The 24,143-nt window shown below is 38.5% G+C and overlaps 1 protein-coding gene across 2 annotated transcripts in view; it reads left to right on the top strand.

The window, feature by feature from the left end:
• Window positions 1-24,143, top strand: part of nfe2l1b (nuclear factor, erythroid 2-like 1b) — a 32,060-nt gene that overhangs the window by 5,038 nt on the left and 2,879 nt on the right. For both annotated transcript variants that reach the window (XM_039739443.1, XM_039739442.1), the window contains exons 3-6: window positions 19,254-19,472; window positions 20,472-20,561; window positions 22,984-23,130; window positions 23,342-24,143. The exon at window positions 23,342-24,143 is cut by the window's right edge and continues 2,879 nt beyond it. In XM_039739443.1, the coding sequence (XP_039595377.1) occupies window positions 19,254-19,472; window positions 20,472-20,561; window positions 22,984-23,130; window positions 23,342-24,143 (1,258 nt within the window). The remainder of the gene's footprint in view (window positions 1-19,253; window positions 19,473-20,471; window positions 20,562-22,983; window positions 23,131-23,341) is intronic.

Here is a 24,143-nt window from a genome sequence, read left to right as displayed (position 1 = left end):
TTGAAGAATTTTTATTTTACCTCTTGCAGCTAACTCAGTGTAGCATTTTTAGTAGAAATGCTTCAATCTATGTGCACACATTTAAAAGTATACTAGGTGTTACAGAATGTGATCATCTTAAATACTGGGGGTAGTTAGTGGTTGATTGCTGAAAAAAAAAAAGTTACTTAAAAAAGATTTTGAATTGAGCACTAATTGTGCTATTGTTAAACCACCTCAGGGCAAAAGAGACCTGGACTGTTCCTCGGTGAGGTTATGCCTTTTTCTGCTTTAGCTCCTTTTTCAGGAAATTGCACTTTGCACATTTTCCCCTCAAAAATTTAAAGAAGGAAAGGTTGTCAGGCTTTCAGTGGCCAACCTCATAGAGGTACTTTGGGCAAGAGCATTCTGCCTTTACATCTCCCACAAAAAGACATTGTCGGTTTATAATGAGGAATGTGAACATTGTTAAGAGAAAATCATTGTCATATGCAAGTCCAAAAAATGCGTAATAACGCAGGTATCTTTTCTGTCGCATTACTGAGAGGCCTCTCATAGCCCCAAACTCTTTCCTTTAAGTAGCAGACTTACTGAGAAATGGTTGAAGCTGGAGGAGTCCAGTGTACTGATGCTTTCGAAAACAGTGTATTGCAGATTTGCTTTGTTGGTTATATAATAAATGACTGTTGATGTTATCTATTCATGTGTTAACGAAGTAGAGGTTTATATAAAAAAATAAAAAAAAAATCCTTTAGGTTGGACCTAAAAGAGTATAATTATGATAAACAGCTCAGTGTTTTTAAGTATTTTTTGATTTTCCCCTATTATCTTGCTAGGGTCATCCTCAATAGGATCCTTGATCACTTGCTCACCTACCAGCGACCGGAACAGTCTGGTTTTACACCTAAGAAGTCTACCATTAACCGCATCCTAGCACTGAGGGTTCTCATAGAGTGCAAACGTGAATATCAGCAGAGTTTCTTTGCAGCCTTTTTCGATTTTCATAAAGCATTCGACTCAGTTGATCGAGCTGCCCTGTGGGACATCCTGAGGGTTTGCAGGATCCCCTCGAGGGTGCTGGGTATCATAGATGGCCTGTACACTGGTACTGTGAGTGCTGTGCAGAGTGGAGGCAGAAGAACCTCTGTGATTGTGTTTTTCCTAGTTGATTCTGGGGTTCATTGGGGGTGTGTTCTTGCTCCTACTCTGTTCAATGCTTGTATGGACTGGGTGTTGGGCAAGGTCATGGGGTCCAGAGGCTGTGGTGCATCTGTTGGTGAAGAAAGATTCACAGATCTTGACTTTGCTGACAAAGTTGGGCTCTTTGTGGAGTCAATGGAGGCTCTGATCAGGGCACTCAAGAGACTGAGCGAGGAGTCTGTGTGTCTGGGCTTGCAAGTGTCCTGGATAAAAACCAAGATCCAGGCCTTTAATGGCCTCTTGGGCATGGCCATCAGCAGTGTGTATGTTTGCGGAGAGAATGTTGACCTTGTCGAGAGGTTTACTTACCTCGGCAGTGACATTTGTGTCTCTGGTGACTCTTCCTATGAAGTCAGTAGACGGATTGGGAAAGCATGGGGGGGTCATGAGGTCGCTGGAAAGGGGTGTGTGGCGCTCCCGATATCTATGCAAAAGGACAAAGGTCCAAGTCTTTAGAGTCCTGATGCTTCCTGTCTTGCTGTATGGTTGCGAGACATGGACGCTATCCAGTGACTTGAAAGAAAGACTGAACTCCTTTGGTACTGTGTCTCTCCGGAAAATCCTTGGGTACTGTTGGTTTGACTTTGTATCGAATGAGCGGTTGCTTATGGAGTCCCGAATGAGGCATGTTACCTGCATTGTGAGGGAGTGTCAGTTACGACACTGCGGCCATGCGGCCCAATTACCCGAGGGTGATCCAGCTTGTAAGATCCTCATTTTTGGGCACCCGAGTGGCTGGTTCAGGCCAAGGGGTCGCCCATGTAACACCTGGCTACGGCAGATAGAGGGTGGGACTGGACCGCATGTCTGCCTGGGGGGTTGCCAACCGGGATCCTGAGTTGTTTCGTTGTGTAGTGGGTGCAGCAACGCACTGTACCAGTGCATGCTCCCCAACTTGACTTGATTATCTCCAGAGATACAGTACAAACACAAGAAATGTGGAAAAATATGAAGTCAACTGGTTTGACACTATCCCCAAATCAGCCTACATGCCAAGTTAATGGCGAATTAGACTAAAGTACCAAAATTTAGTTCCTGCTTTCAGTTAAGGATTTAAAGTACTATAATTGTTTTTTTACTGTGAATCACACAGTATATTCTAAATTCTATATATTGGTCATCTGCATATTTATAATTAAACATACAGAATGTAGTTACTTTGTTTGTATAAAATGCAAATCTCCTGACATGTCCCAATGTCATTAATGAATACAGAACTGTATTTTACGTGTGCATACCACATTATTGGTAAATCAACACCATTACAGTTCCACTTCTTTTTGTCTCTACTGTAGTGGAATTAAGACCCTGAAGGTATGAGACGCCATTCTGAGTTTGTGGGTGGCCTAAAAATATAATATGGTAAGCATTGGCTGGCTGTGTGGGTAACTTGTCTGAATCTGTTAACCTTTGTTTCTCTGTGCCCTTGGTAGATGCATCTAGATTTGGATCCCTAGTGAGGCTTTTATGGATTATTTTTTGATTAAGATCAGAAGACTCCTCACTCACTTCAAAACTGTTGCATTCACTGATGTTATATTTATTTACTAGCTTAGGTCTTCTAATATGAGAGGTGATAAGCTTGTCATTAAGAGAGAAGCTTGTTAAAACTTTGCTTAGTTTCCTTACCAGGATGACAAGAGTTTATTTTGTTTGAACGAGCACATAATACACCACAGATTTGTTGTCTGCTTATCGTGTAATATTCCAACTGTTTATTTAGATAGATACTTTATTAATCCCAAAGGGAAATTCACATAATCCAGCAGCAGTATACTGATACAAAGAAACAACATTAAATTAAATAGTAATAAAAATGAAAAAAATTTAAATTGCCATTGTCCTGTGAAAACAACATGTATTGCTGTTGAAGTAACAAACAGATTTTCCCCTGTTCAGAGTTTGGTATTTTGGTGTAATTTTGCTGGGTCTGTTGGGGCTTACCATAGGTTGGGTATCCCTAATACAAAATTCCAAAATCTGAAGCTTTTTGAGTGCTGACATGGTGTCGACTATTTATTTATTTTTGCTTCAGAGCTTTTGTGAACAACGTATGTCCAGATTCCAAATGTATCTTTTCATTCTGAGCATGGTGGTGGTCTGGTTCCTCATGAAGCCCCAAGCTACAGTACACAAATGATGACCAGGGTGGGCTTTTGATGGTACAGTTATCCCCCTTGAAGTGCCACGAAGCTAGAACACATGATTGACGACCGGGAATTGGGGTCTCCCGTGAAACAGTAAGCGTCACAAAGCTCCATCACTGAATCAACTTATCGCACCACAATGCAGGGGACAGATGCTGTTTTGGGGGGGCATAACAATAACATTTGCAGTGCAGTTCAAAGGGATCAGCCTTTTATCTGGGGGAAAATAAATAGGATTCCACAAGTGGAATATTCCACAGCAGGGGTCTCATTTAATGAACTGTGTTTGGATTCAAGCATGAAAATGTGTATGCCAAACAACAGCAAGAAAAAAGAATAAATACAATTTATAACATCTGGCATTATGCATGTTTCTATGCAATTTACTTTTCATAAATCACAATTGCTTTATGAATGTGCATATGTGAACATGCCTCAAAACTCTTGAGTGCTAATGGAGTGTCACTACTTATGGTTAACAAAGGCAGCTTCATTCTCACTAGGTGCTCTTATTGTAGTATGGGTGCAGTAAAGTGCTCCAACTACGATAGGAAAACTGGATGCTCCTGCATTATGTATTGTATGCCCACAACATATGAAAATTTAATGAAGCACACTGTCAGCCGGATAATGGCTTCTAGCACAGCGGGCATAATGGAGTGAAAGTTGGCTCAGATATTCCTGACCTGTCTGCAAGCTCCCTGAGAAGTGACCAGAGGGAGCCTGTATAAACTGTTGAGAAACAAAAACCATTCTTAGCTACAAACACACAGCATTGGCCCCCTTAAAAAATAAAAATGAAATATAGTCTCTACATGATATTCATCGCTTTTGAGGTTTAATATTTTTGTCACGTTGGTGCACATTATAATAACATTTATTGTGAATTATACATGCGAGTCGTCATTTTAACTGGTGCGGCTGCATTTCCCAACGTGATCACGTGTATCCTCAAAATATCTCATTATGTATGTGCAAATATTCCGAAATATATTCAACCTGTACCAGTATTCAGTGCAGTGAAGTGTTTTGGTCATCTTTGTGCAACCAGGACACGAGTGTTTTAAAATGTTGGTGTATGATTTTCTTATGTATTACCCACAGGTTTGCATTTTAAAAATGAAGCATATATAATTTGATGGCACAAACTGTCAACAAGGTTAGTGAAAGATCATATCGTAGTTGATTCTGAATTAAGGTCCACTGTCTTGTGTCATTACAAATTAAATGCCCTTTTACACATTGAGACTACTAGCAAAACAAAACTTAATAACAGATCCATTTTGTTGAATGTGCAGTTCACATCTCTTAGACCAGCAATAGATTTTTTTATTTTTTTTTTGCCTATTCTGGGAATCCTTAAACCAGCAGACTTTTTTTCACAGTTAAGTGTTAAGATTATCTATGCTTCTGATTGATCTTATCTAAAACATAATTTTGAATTAAATTAACTAGCATGCTGTCCATCCCCATGTTAGATAATGTTATGTTTTTTACTTATATTTTGACCTACCAAAAGAAGAAAATATCTGTTTGCTATAATGACTTCACAGATTTTGAATAGCAGAAGAATACAGCAGTTCAGTATTTCCTTTGTTCTTCCATCCATTATATTTACCTGCTTTTAGCAGTTATGGTTGATAGGCTAGAAGGCTATCCCCAGTAACATCAGATAAAATATTAGAATTAGAAGATATCAGTGGGGACCCTGTGGCTAAGGATCTGCACTGGTATCTGGAATATTCAAATCCTGTCATTGCCAGAAGGGATCCTACTCCATTGAACCTCTGAGCAATTTCTTTAACCCGAAAATTGCTCCAGGGGCACTATACAATGGGTGACCCTGTTCTTAAAGGGTCATGTGAGAAGACAATTTCCCATTGGAGATTAATAAAGTATATCCAATGAAAACAAAATAACGGACAAAGTTAAGTGAGATGTGCATTTGCCACAATGACTGTGACTTGTCCCTAAATTTGAACCCAGTCACCTGGAGACAGGTAAAAACTGCACTACAGTGCCACTGCACATTATATCATGTATACAGTATTTGGTAGAAAAGGGTAGGGACTTCCATCATAGTGTCTTGACTGCAACTAGGACTATTTCCTGTTGGAAACCAAAACCATTAGAAAAGATATTTGTTTTTGAGAGAAACTGGGTAGTGTAGTTTACAGTTAAATTTGAGGTACATAAATCAGAAACCCAATTTGGCCTTTGATCCACCTTTTGTGTAATCCTGTCGTAGGCTATCAAGTTTAATTGGCTTTTCGCCAATTTTAAGATGGGAGATTCTGTCTGCATTTGCTAACTTGCACTATGTGTGCAAAGTCTTTAATGCATACTAAACCACTTTATAGCATAAAACTGGTTCATTGCCGTTCTGTTGTTGGAATTCATAAGTAAATGTGTTTTGCAGGTTAGGTAGGCAATGATAGGCTTTCCTAATAGGAGGCTGAATGTTTTGATGTTACATTTTATGAATGCACAGTGGTGCTACAGAGAAGGCTGCAACTTTATAACACATGGCGGCCAAGTGTAGTTCCATGTGATGTGCCCTGTATGACATATATAGAGATATCTCTGTGTGGTTTTGTGCTTGGTATTCCGGTTTCCTCCCGTGGCCCAAAGAGGTGGTAACACTTACTTGTTCCAATGTGTGTTTGTGTGTGTAACTTGGTGTGCATAGATAGGCTTCAGCATCCATAGTTTAGAAAGATGAATGAGTGCATAATTTTGCTTGTAGGAGGATTGGGACGTGATGTGGGTGAGGTTCTATCACAATGCAAGATGGGATTCATTTGAAGAACTGATTTGTGTTTAATTTGTCGTCTTTCTCCTATCTGCTTCTGCGGATTTATACTCTAAGGTATCATAGATTTTTTTTAATACATAATGCTGCTTCACTTTATATCTTGGTTTTTCCTGTCAAAGTAGTTCAATTTAATTAAAATACTTAGAATGTACAGCAAGTACAAATACGAGGGTATCTAAAGAGTTTGCTTGCCATGTGGCAGGAAAAAGAGAGATCTGATTTTTGTTGTGTTTTTTTTTTTTTAATTCCGGTCCCAATGGGAACAAGTTTCTTGGTACTTTGTGGGTAGCTGAATGTTCTCTTTTACCATTTTGTTCATTCTTCCAGATCAAAATGTAAACATAGAGCTTTCTCTGTTAGAAACTTCCCTTTCCTTATCCTAAGGTACTAATGTGACATTAAGTGCAAAATGCACACATGGCTAAGCAGTTGGTGATGGGGTTGGGCAAAATGCTGTAGCACATGATGTTCCCATACCAGGATGGAAAGTTTATAAAAGCAGGTGGAATGGGGGGCCAGGGAGAGGGGGGCACTGTTCTCAGAGTGTCATACTCAGCTGTTTGTTTTGAAGTTTACTCCAGACCAGATCCCATAGCTGATAGATTTAAGCACATCACTTAGCTGTATGTGGCTGTTTCTAGGGAAGAGGTGGGGATGGTTAATGTAGTTGGTAGCACTTAAGTTTGTTTGGTTTTTTTTTTTGAGAATGGTAGCTTGTGAATTGTGTGGAGAGCTTGAAGTCCATATTGTAAATATTCATTTTGCATTCTATAGCTCCATCTGTATTTGCTATAGATCCCACCTCTTTATGAATTTAGAATGTATACATGAAGCCTTACTTGTGTATTTGAGCATTTTGTTCACCTATCAGACCTCTACACTATCTGCTCGGAGATGTACAGTTTTCACCTTCATTTTTGGCTGCATTATTGCCAAAGAAATACTTCTCACTGTGGTTTCAGTTCTACATTATACTGTTTTGGGTGTTAAAAGGAGGGAATTTTATTGCTTTTCCTGAATTAAATTCTTTTGGCAACTTTTGAGGCCTTGTGAATAATGTCTGAAAAATGCTGTTTCAAACTTAATTGTGTGATGTTATGTGAGAACACTGTTGTAAAAATTTAAAGCTTTTCCTGATTCCACTAACAACCTTGTAGTTCAATAAAGAACCTGCCATGGATCAGGGAATTTGTGTGTACAGTGGTAATTGGTCCAGTGGCCCCCTGTGATTTAGTTTCCTCTGAGTATGGAATGTTTTAGCTTCAGTAAAGTCTCGATAGCTACAGGGACTGTCCCCTATTTGGGTCATCTGTAGATAATCCTGGTTGCCCCAACCCCCTATCCTGTATTTGTGGACAGCCGAGCTGAAAGCAGGATAAAAGTAAAAATCACTTACACAGAGTCATGTGAATATAATGGATTTTTTTGTTTTTATTTGACTGTCCTCACCGTGGGGGCGGCACGGTGTCGCAGTGGGTAGCATTGCTACCTCGCAGTTATAAAACCCGGGTTCGCTTCCCGGGTCCTCCCTGTGTGGAGTTTGCATGTCTGTCTGTGTCTGTGTGGGTTTCCTCCCACATTTCAAAGACATGCAGGTTAGGTGCATTGGCAATTCTAAATTGTCCCTAGTGTGTGCTTGGTGTGTGGGTGTGTGCCCTGTGGTGGGCTGGCCGGGTTTGTTTCCTGCCTTGCGTCCTGTGTTGGCTGGGATTGGCTCCAGCAGACCCCTGTGACCCTGTAGTTAAGATAAAACGGGTTGGATAATGGATGGATGGACGCCCTTCTTTGGATATTTTGCGATCTGCTGACTTGACAGTTGACCCCAGATGAGTTACAGGACTTCTATATTGTGTGTATGTGTTTCTACACCTTCATTCAGTCTATCTTCAGATGTTGTGTAACGTTTCTGTTTTTTTTTTTGTTTTTTTTATAAATTAAAGCTTGCATTCTGAAGTTGTCCACCCCCACACAAACATTTGGAAGCCAACCAGACTTGAAGCATTGATCTACTTGTTTTGTCATCACATTCTTTCAGCAGACCTCCAGCCCTTTACTGCTACTACAATGTGGATTGCCAACTATTGTCACCTACGCTGCCATTTAGACAGCTGCACCCCACTGTGATCACCCACTGCAATGCCTTTTTTTTTTTTGTCATGTAGGACTTACCAAGCGGTGCTCACTTTGGCATTCCTGCTGATAGCTGGTAAGCTTAGGATTTGTAGCTGCATAATCAGGAAGAAATAGAATAGCCAAACTTACAACACTGAATTTGGAGCATAATGGCTTTAAAATGTTATATAGAATTAATGTAAGTATGCACAAAAGCATCTTCAACTTTTAAAATTTTTAATTCACTTGAATTACTACATATTGTTAATGATGTGTGTGATTTTGGATGGATAGAAGTTTTTGTTCCAAGGGGAAAGTTTGGCTTTTTACAGAAGATATTTAAATAAATACATAAATGGGCAGATAATAGATAAATATACACTAAATAAATACATAAATGGACAGATAATAGATAAATATACACACACCAGAATGACTAAAAGGCAAGAAAGAAAATTTAGGACTTGACTATCACAGTCACAGTGAGGTATTATGCAGGTATATTGCCTTTTGGTTTAAAGGAACCTCTGTAGCGTTTCTTGACACACTTCTGCCAAATTATTCATTGGCTAAAAGTCCTCAGTGTTAGTGTGTTAGAGAGAGGATAGGTAGCATTGTTCATAATGGCACTCAGTTTTGTTTCCATTCTCTCCTTTGCTACCACCACCAAGGGGTCCAGAGTGTGTCCTATAACTGTGTTTTCCCTTTTAATTGGCTTGTTGATTTGGTGGGCCTTCCTTGAAGTGATGTTACTAGTGCAGACCACCACTGCATAGAAAATTGCACTGACCATCACAGTCTTCTTTAAATCTCCTTATCTGAGGATGTGAAGAGCTAGTGCTAGACCACATGCACTGACATCCCTTTCAATGTAACAAACTACACCAGGGTCTATTTGGATTCAGATGCTGTCCACCATTCTGGTAGTCACAGTCTGCTGTGTTTTTCATGAACACACAAGTTAAAAAGGAGCCCTTCAAATCTCCTAGAACAAATCAGATTTAGTGGATTAAACAGAGGTGGAGTTTGGAAAATGTATTCATAATTTTATTACACAGAATTTCTCATAGCATTTTCTCTGTATTCCTTAAGAGAGCCTTTCCATCATTTACAAAAATTACAATACAATAATTGGAACATACTGGAGGGAAAATGCATGCTATGTATCAAGCATTTCTAAATCTGCTCCAGGATTGTCACTATGTTTGTTCAGCAGTGTTCTATGCTAAGGTTTTTATATGAGGCCAATTAAAACTTCTTTTCATTTTGCTTTTTTGATTGTGTTTTTAAATTCAGCTTGTGAGTTTTCACAACCATCTGCAGTGTCTGTTTTGAAAATGTCCTTAAAAATTCAGTCTCATCATGGCACTTGCACATATTGTTATTTTATTATTTCTGATTGAATACTGATTTCTCATTGAAAGTGTTTTAAAAATGCAAATACTGTGACATATTCATTAGCAGCTAACATGAAGTATTTATTCATCTTCGCCTCCTTTTACTAAACATGCTTAATCTATTTTATGGTCACAGAGAGCCATAGCTTATTCTGGCAGCATTGGCTTTAAAGTAGCAACTAAACCTGGGTTGCCTAGCAGTTGTTGGGCACTCACTGTCTGTCTGTCTGTCTGTCTCTCTCTCGCACCCTAGACCAATTTCAATTGGCTCCTTGTATGTCCATTAGATATACTGTAAAAGCAAATATGGTATATCCAATGAAAACCCCACTAGAACGTGTGGAGAACATGCCTACTCCTCACAGAGTGACCAGGTCAGACTTTGAACCCAGTCTCTGTGAGCAGTGAGGCAATTACCTCCTATCACTGTGCCCTTTCTAGAAATATTTCAGAATTATTTTAGAAATAAACAATCTTTCTGAAATTCAGTTTTATTACAGAAGTCCTCACTGATCAAAAAGTCATTCTAAGCTTAATAGTTCCTTATGTGAAGGTGTTCGTGATATTAGCACAAGTGTTCAAAACAGAAACACAAAGCTAGTCACTATGTCTGTACCACTGAAATGTGAAAAGGCAGAAACAAGAGGCTCGATTAAGCCATTACATGAAAGGATTGAATAATCATATTGACACTCCAGCCCACCAGATGCCAAGCTTGGCATCCCTTGTATTATGCCCACCTACCGATGTCTGAACCAGAGAAACAAGAAGGCAAATTATGAAAGGATTTCAATTAGAATACACAATGATCTTACTGCAAACCTAGCGCTCCAGCCTGCTTCAATTCCTCCAAAGTTGTAATCCAGTGTACTGCTAATGCACCAATCCTGTTTAGAAAAGGGTCAGTGCACCTAGTGATATGGATCAAAGTGTACTGATGATCGCGTGACCCATAAATCGACCCAGCATGACATGTTTAACCTGTGTGTACATCTAAAATATCATTTATTCTGCATTTGTCTGGTGGTGACAGTTGCTACAGTTGTTTGCGACTGTTGATTTTAATCCTGTTCATTTGTGTTGCTGTCCTCCATGTATTTGTGTCCTTTGCAGGCTCTTCACTAACTTGTTCCTGCTTTAGCAAAAGTAAGCAAACCTGCTCTCATAAATTTTTTTTTTTTGAGTGCATGGATTGAAATAAAAAACAGTTAATCCCAAGGTTGTTGGATCTAAGCATAAAATGCTTATAAGCTCCTCATGTTCCAGTCGAGATTTCTGTTTTTTTGTTCATCCTGCCGCAAATACAATTTATATTTCTGCACAAGGAAGACCAAGGGACATGAATGAACTCAAAGGTTAGGGCATATATCCCTACTGTAACATGCCAAGGGGGCTAAGAAACTCTTCAGCTTTGAGTAAAGAAAAACCTGAGGAGAGACACCCCTGTTCAGGATCCTCAAACAGACTTCATATACATTCACTAAAGTCAATAGAAAACCTTGAAAAGAGAGCGAGTGAGAGAGACTTGCTTTTAAAATCTGGCAGGAGTATCTAGTTAAGTTTGACCTGATTGTATGTAATGTTATCTTCTTTGTTGTATCAGTTAGACTTGATCGTATGGAATGTTTTTGTCTTCATATAAAATTAAAAAAAAAAAAACAAAGATAAAAGGAAACCATTTTTATAATGAATTAGGTATTGCTTCTTTTGGAGCTATTACTGACTTGGAAGTTGGAAGAGATTTCTACTTGTTATCTAAACTAGACAGTTGAAACTTTTAAAACATGACATTCAGTCAAACCTTTACAAAAGGGCAGCCATATTTTGAAGTAGGTTTTAGCAAATCGTGGATCTCTTTATTGTTCTTACAAAATGAAAAAACAAGTTCTGGTTTGTTTGAAGCTGGTACATTAGGTAGTGATAGGCATTTTGAGTACTTGTGTATGTTTTTTTTGTTTTTTTTTTCTTTTTTCCAATGGTGTTAGACTCTTGAATACATAATGGAGAATAATAAATTTGTGGCACATTTTACCAGTGTTAGGGTTAACTTTTCCAAGGGTGAAAATAGTGGAAGTTGCTCTTAGACTTCATTTAAATTGTACTTTATTACTGTAACAGGTTTGGTTGTGTGGAATTTTATTGAGTGAAGTTCATACCAGCGATATCAATACATGCTTGCAGTATAAGGCAAAAGTGATTGCCATTTCCTGTTAACCCACAAACAGTTTAACACAAACACACTTGAACACACTCATCTGTTAAGTTCAAGGTTCAGCTGTGGGTGGGTACCTGTAAGAAATGCTGATGGGGGGAGGGCTGTGTACGATGCATCAGAAAAGATTTAAATGGCTTTATTTTTCAGTTTGATATAGTGAATCAGGGCTCTAGAGTGCGACCAAATGTGCGACCTAATTTCTCAATGGTGCGACTAAAAAAAAATCCAAGGTTGCACCGGTGCGACCAGCCGTTCGAGGGGGAAAAAAACGAAACTCCGTGACTCTTAAAGTCTCCCTGTTGTTCAACAACAGACACACACATTAGGCCCATATCGTAGTCTAAACCAATCAGAGATAGTGAAGGGCGGATCCCGCCCCCACTCTGATTGGCCGTGGTCCAGATATTCCTGTACGTGTGTGTACGTTTGAAAATGCATGTGATGCAGTCAGACAGAGAGAGGTGAGTAGCCCATCAGGTAAACAGTGGATGTAGCCGCGGATTATGAGAGAAGATGAAAAGAACGATTGACAGCTTTTTCGTTAAGAATGTTAAGTTAGGGCCTGATCCGTCCAAAAATCATAACCAATGCTCTGACACGGAGTCATCAACCTCCCAAGTTATAGCAAGCCCTGGTCCGGAGACGGCATTAGATAATGAGCCACATACAATCGAGTCCGAGCCCACTGAAATTAAAAGGGGTAAAGTGTATACATTTCGAAAAGAGTGGCTTGACCAGTTTCCCTGGCTACGATACAGTAAAGCCGATAATAAAATGCACTGTATTTACTGTAAAGAGTGTGGGAAGACCATGGCCGGCAGTAGTGCATTTGTGACTGGTTCTAATACATTTAGAATTGAAACGCTGAAAAAGCACAATGGATCTATAAAACACATTACATGCCGCGATAAATGCACTGCTCAAGTGTCCCCTCTCCCCGCTGCCTTTCAGCGGCAGGCAGCAGCAAACAGATCATCAGACGAGGCCGAGATGATAATTAAGTTTAACGTTGCCTACAATATTGCAAAAGAAGAACTTCCCTTCACTAAATTCAAGTCCGAAATAATTCTTATGAAGAAAAATGGCTTGAACGTAAACCCGACGTACAGCAATGATGTCGCGTGCGCCCAATTTATAGGAGTCATCGCAGATACATAGAAAAAAAAGACGTCTGTGCAAAATGCGAACAGTGCGTACATGGCATTCCTGATCGACGGAGACACAGATATCGCCACAAAGGAATGCGTCATTGTGTACGGTCGTATCTTGTGGAGAGGAAGACCGGTGAATATACTTATTGGACACTTTGAGGTCGAGCATGCTCATGCCCAAGTCTGGAAGATTTTGATGCTAGAGAGAGTGTGGCCAGCTGGTTTAGTCAAGGCCAAAGATCAAGAAGGCCAAACTACAGGAGTTGGCCATCCGAGGGGCATGTGACTGCAATGGAGGATAGTCCATAAGACATTGAGCCATGAGATGTTCAGTTTGAAGCCCTTAAAACACTTAATTTAGATTTTCTTTTTAGTTAATTTATCTTGAGATTTTTTAAGTTTAAATTTCAGCTCAGTAAAGCACTTTAAGCACCAACACTTTTTCAGTAAGTTACCTTTCTTGTAGAATTGTGCTTGCCTTCAAATAAAGAACTTTATATTGACCAGATTGTTAGTTAATCATTTACAAGTCAATATTGCCTATATGGACAGCGATTTAAAAAAATAAAATAAATAAATAAATAAATAAAGTGAACTTGTAAAACTGTGGTGTTAAATGTGATGCGGTTGAAAATTTGTTAGGCGCACCAGTGCAAAAAGTTAGTCTAGAGCCCTGTGAATGCATAATGAGAGGTTGGCGACCAAGAATTTTAAAAGCAAGCTTGTATTGCTCTCCTGCTGAAATTGCCACACTAAAGAACAATATCATTATCATCATCATTTTCATTCGACTTGTCCTGTTGAGGGTCGTGATGACAACAAGCTAATGTGGGTTGAAACAGGGCTGCCTAACTCTTATTGACTTTCTCCAGTACTTTTTGAGGAATTTCCTGATGCTTCCAGGCCATCTGAGAGATATAACCTCTTTACCTTATTTTTTGGGTTTGCTCTTCATCCTTCTGGGTCATGCCTGGTACTTGTCCCACAGGAGATACCCAGGTAGCATATTTACCTACGTGTTCAAACAAGCTGAGCTTGTTTCTCTTGAGAAACAGAAACATCAGTTCCACCCCTGGTTTCTCCCATATTGTAAGCTCCTCACCCTTTCAGTCTTTCAGTCACCACACAAAGTTTATGACCATAGGTGAGAATAGAGATGTAGACTGATTGGTAGATTTTTGAATGACTTTAGACCTTTTGTATGGTACGTGGACTTGTGTACCTTGGTGATCCTTACAACTATGTTGTCTGAATATATGTGCACTGTTATAGTTACCCATGGCAAATTGGGAAGGGTTCATACAAAGAACATTACATAGCCGACCTTAATGTATACATTTAACTAAATTAGAACTTAACCCGTTAGAACAACTCCTGGTGCTAGGATTGGGAGTGGTGATTACTGAGTAACTGACATAGCATAGGTTTGTCTGGTTCAGTCTAAAAAAGCTTTATGAAGTCCTCACATGTTGAGAGTTAGGTGCAGTTAGGGTCAGGTGACATGCAAGAGTGAGACAAACTTTGGTACACTAGATTTTTGTAATGGATTCTGGTATTGCCCTACTGAATTGGGATAGAGAATTTTGAAACGCTTTAAAAACGGAACTGTGAAAGGTAATTATTGCTTTCTATAATGCTGAGTTTCTTTAACTGTCTTAGAAAGATCAATCTCTAAACATTTTGTAACCTTGCCAGATATACTGCCCCTCCCATGTTAGAGTGCTTAAAATGGTAGTAATATCTAAGAGCTTGAAAATCTGCGCTACCACTTCAGCTTCACCAGTTATACTTTGTATAAATGTAGTAATCGTTTGTTTTGCTTAAAGTCCTCCACCAGTTCTTTTGTTTTTTAGGACATTTAATTCTGTATTAATTAAGCTACACTATGTGTTGTAAGCCCAGAATGAACAGTGCTATCTGCAGCAATGACCAGTTTTAATAAATCCACGTGTGTAATACAGTTGTTTGTGTACAACTAATAAAGGAACAAAGATAGCTCAAAATCTGAACGCCCTTTGTAGTTGAGGTGAAGGACTTAATTGTGCCCTCATGCTGTAGGATGTGCTAGTGTGTACAACAATGACTATAGTGTTCACTTTCAACTGCTTATATCACAACAAGGCTTTCCCAATTTTGCAATGCTTTTCAATGGATCATCGTCTTTCAGACAGTTTATTAAAATCATTGGTGAACATCTCTTTTCATTGTTGTGAAATTAAAAGTAACCGAGCCTTTGAACCCCCTAAGTGCAATTTTAAAGCATTAAGGACGAAATTTATTATAGAATAAATGTGGTTATAATTTGATTGCTAATTTAAAAATAACGTATGAACAACTAGAGTAATTTGGATTTTCCTACTCTGGGACCTTGTCTTGTCTAATTCTGAAGTTCTTTAATGTGGATTGACTTCTTCCTCGGGTGGGCACAAGGTTTTCAGATGTCGCATGGCGCTGATATTTTTTTATCTTTCTGTACCTGACCACCTTGCTGCCCATCTCCTTGTTAAGTCTGTGGCTTCACCTCCCTGCTTCATATTAACTGCTCACATTTGTTGAATGTTGCAGCTTACCAGTTTTTTTGTGTTCTGTCCTTCTGGCTTTTGGGCTTTACCTGTGTTAGTTCACATATACTCCCACACCTTAGTATGTTTTGTTTTAACCATCAACACTATCTTAATTTTGCCAAATGTTAGTGACCTCATCTGCAACTTTCATTATAATTTTATCACCAACAGTTTATCTTTTGATTGTCCATTATTCTCATACTTTATGTTGAATCAAAGCTAGATGAAACAGGAGTTTACCAGAGAATTTGTCCTGTGTACATTTTCTCTCCTAAATTATACCCTGCATTAGATGTGCTGGATGCCTACTGTTACAAGTAGCTGCGCCTTTTTTCTGTTTTGCTCCCTGACAGCCTGATAGCTGTGCTTACATGTCGTGCAGCTGTATGGAAAACTGAAATATGGCCAGTGTGTTGCTGTTTTGTCCCATGACTAAACTTGTAATCTGAGCCTTGGAACATGGCCAAAATATATTTAAAACCTTCACAGGGCTTGACCAGTGGTGAATTTCAAGGATGATGTTTGTATTTTGCAGCAGTTAACAAATTAGCTGTCTCCTCTTCACCCCTTCTCTCTTTGTTTAATCTTCTTGTGATGGGGATGTAATTCCTCTGATTGGTTATTCATGTCCAAGAACTTGTAAGCTATAAATTAATTAATGCATCCATCCATCCAGCCATTAACCTATATGCAATAAATTAGACAAATGTTTACTTATAGTACATTCCTACTAGGTGTTTTTCCTTGGGATTTAAGTGCACAGTAAATAATACATAAAGGGTGTAAACAAGACCTTGGCTTCCTCTCTGGTTCTTTCAAAGTTCATGGTTTGCCAGCTTTATGCTGTTGGATTTCCCACTTGAAGAACACCACACAAATACAACTTCAAGCTACAAATACTAATTCAAATAAGTAGAGGGCATCTATTTAGACATCATCTTGAAGTTTCCTGCTTAGCCATCAGCAAATTTCTACCCTGGGGTTAGGAGTCATTTGTCATAACACTTAAAAATGGCTCACATTTTTCCATTTAGTTTAATCTTTGGTAAATGGTCTAATTTCTAATTATAAATATCCGCCCTCTACAACGGCAAACAGAGAGGTACTTGCCCTTGGCTGAACTTAACAAGACGCCAATCTACATTTTTATTTTTTAAGGAACAATGTTAGCTTCTTATGGCACCTTTCTAAAGCAGATATTCCCATTGAATTCCCTTCTTGAGTATCATTTATAGTTAGAGGGTGTGTCCTTTTGGCTGCAGTCTAGACATACTGGAATGTAGAAGAGCTAAACTTCTCTGATCTTCAGAATGATCTCTCTGGCTCTAATTGTGCTTCTCTGTTTTTGGCTTTAACCTTGCAGCTCTTTAGTGATCTAACCAACTTGCATTTACCTTCTACATTTCTAATAATGTCCAATATCCACTTTATCTGGTGTCTTATTTCCACTCACAATAATATGTACTTCAGAATATAGCTCTGCAGTGCAGAGGTTTGTCAAAAAATGCAGACTTCTGGCAACAATTACTGTGCTGCCTTTTTTAATAAAAAGGATTGATCATATAATACAAATAAACAAAGCTTACAACAATGATAAATATCCCAGCCAGAAAGCAAAACTGTAACAATTATGAACATTTTCAGAATAGTAAGATGCCATGTACTGGGCAGTGAAAGTGGAAAGTTTCAAACTGCAGTGCCAAAAAAGTGAGAGAGGAAAAACACTCCTCCACAAGCCAAGCATAAAAATACATGAAACTGATGCCCTGTTGCAGCTGCTTGCACTGTTTATAATCTAAATAAAATGTATAGAGCCGACCATTGTGTGCATGTGTGTGTATATGTGAGTTTATGTATATTTTTATAGGTTTTGCTCCCCATGGTTCAGCTAGGTGTCAGAATGGTAAGAAATACTCTAATATTAATGGATAGCAGCCCTTCACACAGGTTGTGATCACAGATGGTTTAATGGTCCACATGTTTGCTCTTCAACTAAGAAACACGGTTAGATTGCTGCCCATTGCATCAGACTTCTTTGTTAATCAAGCAGTTTTATCACAGCCACAAAGCAATTTGAGGATCCAAGCATCAATAGAAAAAAATATTGTATACAAAGATACTGTTCAGTACTAACAGGAATTATGTACTAAATGCAGTATGTTTCAAGGTAGTAAAGTTTGGTAGTTTTGTAATTTTCAAACATATACTCACACAAACACACCCTTTTCTCAAGTTGGGGAATCTGGGACATCATTTAGTTTAACTAAGGTCCAAAATCTCAGCTGTGATTTAAAAATGATTTCATTAATAATCTTTAAAAAAATCACAAATATTGAAATTGTGATTAGGGTGTATATTTGTATGTGTAGTCAAACCAAGTGTGATAGTGGTCCAAGTAACACCTAAATGGGTGCACACGATTGTAACTGCAAATATTTTGCCATGCTGAGGAGAGGGTTAGAAAGAAATAAACTAAGAAACCGTATTTATAAAAAGACCACAGTCAGAAGAGAATGTAGTACATGAAACACCTTAAAGCACAAGGCAACACCCAGTGGCAAAAAGTGTTTGGAACTGGCAAGTCTACATTTTTGGTTCACAAAGATATCTGTATGACTGAAGAAGATTTGGCAAGAAATACATTGATACCTGTCTGTTGCCATCTTTAAAGGCTGGTGGCAGCTCTGCTATCATCTGGTTGTTCATTTCAGCCAATGGTGTAGACGATCTTGTCAAAATCAATGAAATGATGACTGTTGAATACTATGAACAGATTTTGCTGCATTATGCTGCACCTTTGGGCGGGGGGGGGAGTAGTTTTTGGCAGAAATTCATCTTTAAGCATGATGATGACCCTAGACACACTGCATACACAGTTAAAATTTACTTGGATTGGACCCCTGCTGATAAATCACTGATTGTATTAGATTAGCCACCTCAGAGCCTTTACCTCTGCATAACTAAAGATGTATGGAATCACTTGGGCGGGGAAAAGAACAAAAAGCAAAAGCAGCCAAAATCAAAAGGTCTATGGCAGATCCTGCAAGAAGCTAGGAATAATTTACCAGTGGACTGTCTAAGAAAATTATAAGGCATTGTGTCAAACAAAATTACAAAGCTAACTTAACCCTAACCACCTAGATTAGTTTGATGCCAATGCAGTACAGCCTCTGCCTCTGGTGCACTCTGTGAAATGGGCACCTCTCCATGGTTTGAGTGTCAAGTGCATATGTGTATAATGTGAAACAGTTGCTAACTGTTTCATTTCAAAAAGAAACCCTGCTTTATTTCCAGTCAGTTGTGTTTCTTTCGCAAGATATAAACAAGTATATAATTTCCTCCAACCTTCCTCAATGACCTGATATTTGGCATTAAATTTGCCTTGCTGTCCCCTGAAATTCTATATAAAGCTTTGTTTCCAATATATGTAGTACAACAACAAATGTACTGTTACAGTGTAATTAATAAACCATTTCAAAGAAGTATTTGAGACCTTGGTCTGGTAACTTTTAAGTTCTTACCTGTTGTCATTAAACTCTTTGTGTGTTTGTGTGCTTGCAGCAGGTAGGTGCAGTTGTTACAGTATTGCTTCTTTGTGTTAAGACTATGTCTCAGTAATATAACAGTGGATTGATGTTTTTTAATTCCTTTTTTTTTTAATTTCTGTTTCCAGGACATAGATTTAATTGATATTTTATGGCGGCAAGATATCGACTTGGGGGCAGGCCGTGATGTGTTCGATTATAGCAACCGGCAAAAAGACAATGAAGTGGAGAAGCCACAGAGTGATGACAGAGAGTATGGCGAGAGCTGGAGGAATGGCCTGAACTTACGAGGAACTCCGGACTCGTTGCCTGTAGATGGCGAGACAGGAGAGAGCATTCCCGAGCAAGTGGGTAAAATGTGCATTAACTATATGCCATTAATTGTCGAGTTTATAGTGTATGGCCACCAGAAACTCTTAATGTTGCAGCAGTGTTGTTGAAATATCTTATTGCATTATTGTTGTTATATCCCTTTACATGTATTTAATTAGTGGATGTTTTTTTATCAAGTAGTACAGGCACAAATTCAAACATGAAGGTGCCACACAAACTGTAGATTATGAGTTTTGTGTTAGTTCCCTGTTAAAAAGATTAATGGTGAAGTAATGTTATGTGTATATTGGCTATATACTGTAGCTGCTCCACAGCTCTGGAATGCCCTACCAGAGAACCTGAGAACACAGCAGATTGTGGGCTGTTTTAAAAAACAGTTAAAGACTTTTCTATTTAGGAAAGCATATTAACAAAATTGCCTCTAATTATTGTTTTCTTTGTTTTTATCTTGTGTCTTTGTTTACATTTTTTTTTACTTAGCACTTTGAGATTTACTACAAATGTAAAGTGCCTTATAAATATTATTATTATTATTATTATTATTATTATTATATTTGGATGTATTGCTGTTATGAGGGGGCCGCAGTGCTACTTAGGAAAACATATACTGAAGAGGCAAGGGTCAAAGTTAGAAGGGAGTGATTGCAAATTTCTAAAATTTATACTGAAAAGTCAAGTCTTTGCACAGCTTTGTTTCCCAGGCTCATATTGTTCTGCTTGTCTTCTACTGCATAACCTGAAAGCAGGCTCATAAAATCTGTTTAAGATGTGGTCTATATGTAATATTATGTACAGTGCTGTACTTGTATACAGAGGTTGTCATGATTGAGAGTCTTGTGTGTTGTTGTTATTTTGAATCTTAATAGATAATTGTATACCATAAGATGACTGTGTCATTGTTTCTTTATTGAGTAATTAACAGTGATGCTTACACCGTGTCTTTAAAAGTTATTTATGTTTAGTAAAATGGGCATGATTGTAACTTTTTTTGCTAATTGCGCAATTTTTTACAGGTTACTGGCCTTACGGATCAGACTGCCTTATCCTTACAAGAATGTCTTCGTTTGCTAGAGGCCACATTTCCTTTTGGTGAAGAAGCGGAGGTAAATATCTGTTCACTAAGCTTGTTCATTTTGGATCATGTCTGTAAATTAAATTGCAAACTTAAACTTCTTTCTCCAAACTTACAACTAATTTCCTGAAGTTGTTTAAATTCACTCATATCTACCTTAAATTCTGTAATGCTTCTGAGCTGAAATAGTATCTAGAGCTGCAACTAATGATTATTTAGGTGGTTAGTCTGTTGTCACTTACCAATTAGTGAATATGTAGTGGCGTATTTACATTATTTAAACCAAAGCAATCTGAGCTGTGTTCATCTCTTCAGGTTTCTTTTTTCTTTACATTTGTCACTGGTTTAATTTCACACTTTGCTATGACCTGAAGAAATTATATTTCAGTACAGAATGCTTCTAAGTAAGAAAAGTATAACAAACAACTGAATAATTAACACAGGTTGTATTCTCTGCATTAATATAATATGAGACAACTGCCATGTTCGCAGGGAGTTTAGCTTGTATTGCAGTATAAAAAATAGCTTTTTAATATGATCTAGACTGAGATTAGCTGTTTTTTTATTTTATTTTTTTCCAGAAGTAGAGATTCCATCAGATGTGATAATAGCATAAATCTGATGTCTTAGATGTAACAGTAACACCTGAGCAGGACTTCACCAGCTTTATGGGCCTAGAAATTATCTCCCATTTAGTTTTCCACATTCCACTGGGTATGTTTCTGTGACAGGCTTGGCTACCCAAAGTATGCACATCATTTTTTAGTCTTTTTTTTTTTTTTTCCTCACTGTTTCCTTTGTTGAACGCTACTTGGGGGAATAAAACAATCACCCTGCCTAGAAACACAAGCTTTGGTACATTTAACATCCACCATTTGTGAACTTTGATTGTTTAGTTTATGACCATAACGGACATTCTTTTCATCTTTCATTCACTCTCTTCCTTCTTGATTTAAATCGGTTGCTTTCATTGCCCCTTACAAAAAAAATACCGAAGCCCTACTGGTTTGTAGGACATCACTATAAAGTTGCTCTGTGCTAGGACTGTCCTTATAATTCAGACCAGCAGATTGTACACCATAAAAGGCACAGAGAAGACAGACAAAAATGTAAACATTAAAATATGTGACCGTGCTACTGACTTAACCTCCTGCTTCACCACCAAGGTCCATGGGGCAGCTGCTTACCCCTTATCTGATGAGAGCATGTCCCTCATTTCAAGAAGTATACTGTAACCTCCAATAGGGTTCTAGTACATCCCTTAAATTTAGAGTGAAAATTTCTTGTAATAACATCAAGGCTGGTGTCACATTAAAAAAAAATTTTGTGGTTGTGTGTGTTTTTTTTGTTTTTTTTTTTCCCCACAAGAATATCAGGCAGTGTGATGCCCTAAGACATTTCGGAGAACCCGAAAGATGCATCTGGAAATCCAGGGCCTCTATAAATATAGTAAATGTTACCAATGCTGACTTTGCCATCAGTAAAATGTTTAACAAATACTTGGGTTTAGTCAGGGTCTTGATTTTACTGTACAATTTCCGATATTTTATAATGTCGGTTGTATAAGTCAAATGCAGAAAACTTGTGCTATTGGTCCAAGAGATTATGATATGCTAACATCCACCTGAGAGAGTCACCACAGAGCACACTGCCTTTTTTTTTCTATGTATTGTACCTACATGTGACCACACGGTAATACCTGAACTATTCTGAAGTCACATTTGCACTGTTTTGTGTGCTTTCTTTTTTTTGTTTTTTTTTTTTTCCCTTACACCCTCATACACCTTTATTGTAAGAGCATCCCTCATCTACGATGGAGCGTTCGATCAGAAGAAAATATAAAACCGGATTTTAAATTAAGTTGCTGAAGTGGCAAAAGAAATTGGTATCTGCGCTGCTGCAACAAATTTAGATGTGTCTGAGAAACTGGTGCCAGATTGGAGGAAGCAAGATGATGTTTTAAAAAATAAATAAATAGTGTCGCATTTTTCAACAGGCGTATAAGTCGGGGTCTGATTTTATGATCAATTTTTCAGGCTTCAAGACTCGACTTGTATAGAAGTATATACAGCATTTATTTTTGTTGAAATCAAATTCAGTTATATTTTCTTTTTGTCACATGCTAGATTAGATTTTGTTCTAATTATGGAACTTGGTGGTGGTAAGGTGATGTTTACTATGCCCTTTATAAAATAGAACAATTGAAAGAAGGTGCACTTTCATTTTCACATTAGAGCATTTTTAAGATTTGTTTAAAAGATAGAGGAACCTAGGAAATTTCTCTCATAAATTTCATACACCTGATGCCTCAAAAATACCCTTTTAAGATATCTAGAGATCCCCAGGACTATGGCAAGATAGTTTATTTTTGTAACATCATACATTTTTACAAGTAAAATTTTGTTTTGTATTTGACCATATACAGAAGTGTGTGAAAAAACTTAATGCTTTAGTTTTCAGGCACTGTTTGTCCTGAATTGGAAGGCCCTTCAACGTCTTCTTCTCAGACACCACTGCTGTCCCCTCTACTGCCATCCGCAGATGTTCCTCTGGACCTAGAGCAACAATGGCAGGACATTATGGCCCTCATGGAGCTTCAGGTAAGCCAGTGTAACATAGCACTCCTTTAGAAATGACTTTCAGTTATGCAAACCGCCCCTTATTGAAACGATTGATCTGTGTAAGGAGGAAATATATTTTGTCCTCATTTGGTTCTTGTTGAACGATACTGTTTTAGGTTCAGTGTAGTTGTAAGTCAAAAGCCCCTTTACAAATACTATTAAAAAGTTTACATTTTTTTCTGTTTTACAGGAGATGGAAGTAAATAGCTCATTAGACACCTCATTTAACGGACATTCTGGGGAAGGGCCTTCTGATGATTTCAATCTGTCCAGCAACACTCCTATAAATGAAGATGTAAGTCTGCACCAAGCCTCCCTTCCCAGCTGCAGCCAAGACTTTCCTGTTTTTTTCAACCCGGAGTTAGTAAACTCCTGCACCATGGAGACTGGACCTCCTGAAACCCTTTTAAGCCTGTCTTCAAGCAATTCCACTGATGTCAATGCCACCTTTGGAGCCACTAACCTCACTGACATGTTTCTCCCTCCTCCTCTCAACGATACTTCTAACAGCACAGCAACCCCAGACCTTGCTGACCCCATCAGTACTTTACTGGAGGAAGCAATGCTGGATGAGATTAGTTGGTTGGATCTTGCCATGGAAGAAGGGTTCAGTCAAGCACAGGCATCTCAGCTGCAGGAGGAGTTGGACTCTGACTCTGGACTTTCTCTTGATTCTGGCCACAGCCCAGCTTCTCCAAGTAGCTCGGAAACGTCATCCTCCTCCTCCTCCTCCTCCTCTTCTTCCTCCTCCTCCTCTTCTTTCTCTGAGGAGGGTGCTGTGGGATATAACACTGATTCTGAAACAGTTGATTTTGATGAAGGAGCTGTTGGGGGCTATCAACCAGAGTACAGCAAGTTTTGTCGAATGAGCTACCAAGATCCTTCTCAGTTCCACTATCTACCCCAGCTTGAGCATGTCAACCATAATCACACTTATAACATACCCCCAAGCTCACCACAGGAAGATGAACTAAACCTTACTGTTGGTGCCA

Source organism: Polypterus senegalus, chromosome 17, assembly GCF_016835505.1.
Source record: "Polypterus senegalus isolate Bchr_013 chromosome 17, ASM1683550v1, whole genome shotgun sequence".
Lineage (NCBI taxonomy): Eukaryota > Metazoa > Chordata > Cladistia > Polypteriformes > Polypteridae > Polypterus > Polypterus senegalus.
The sequence above is the reverse complement of the archived record's forward strand: the minus strand, read 5'-3'. Positions and strand labels throughout refer to the sequence as shown.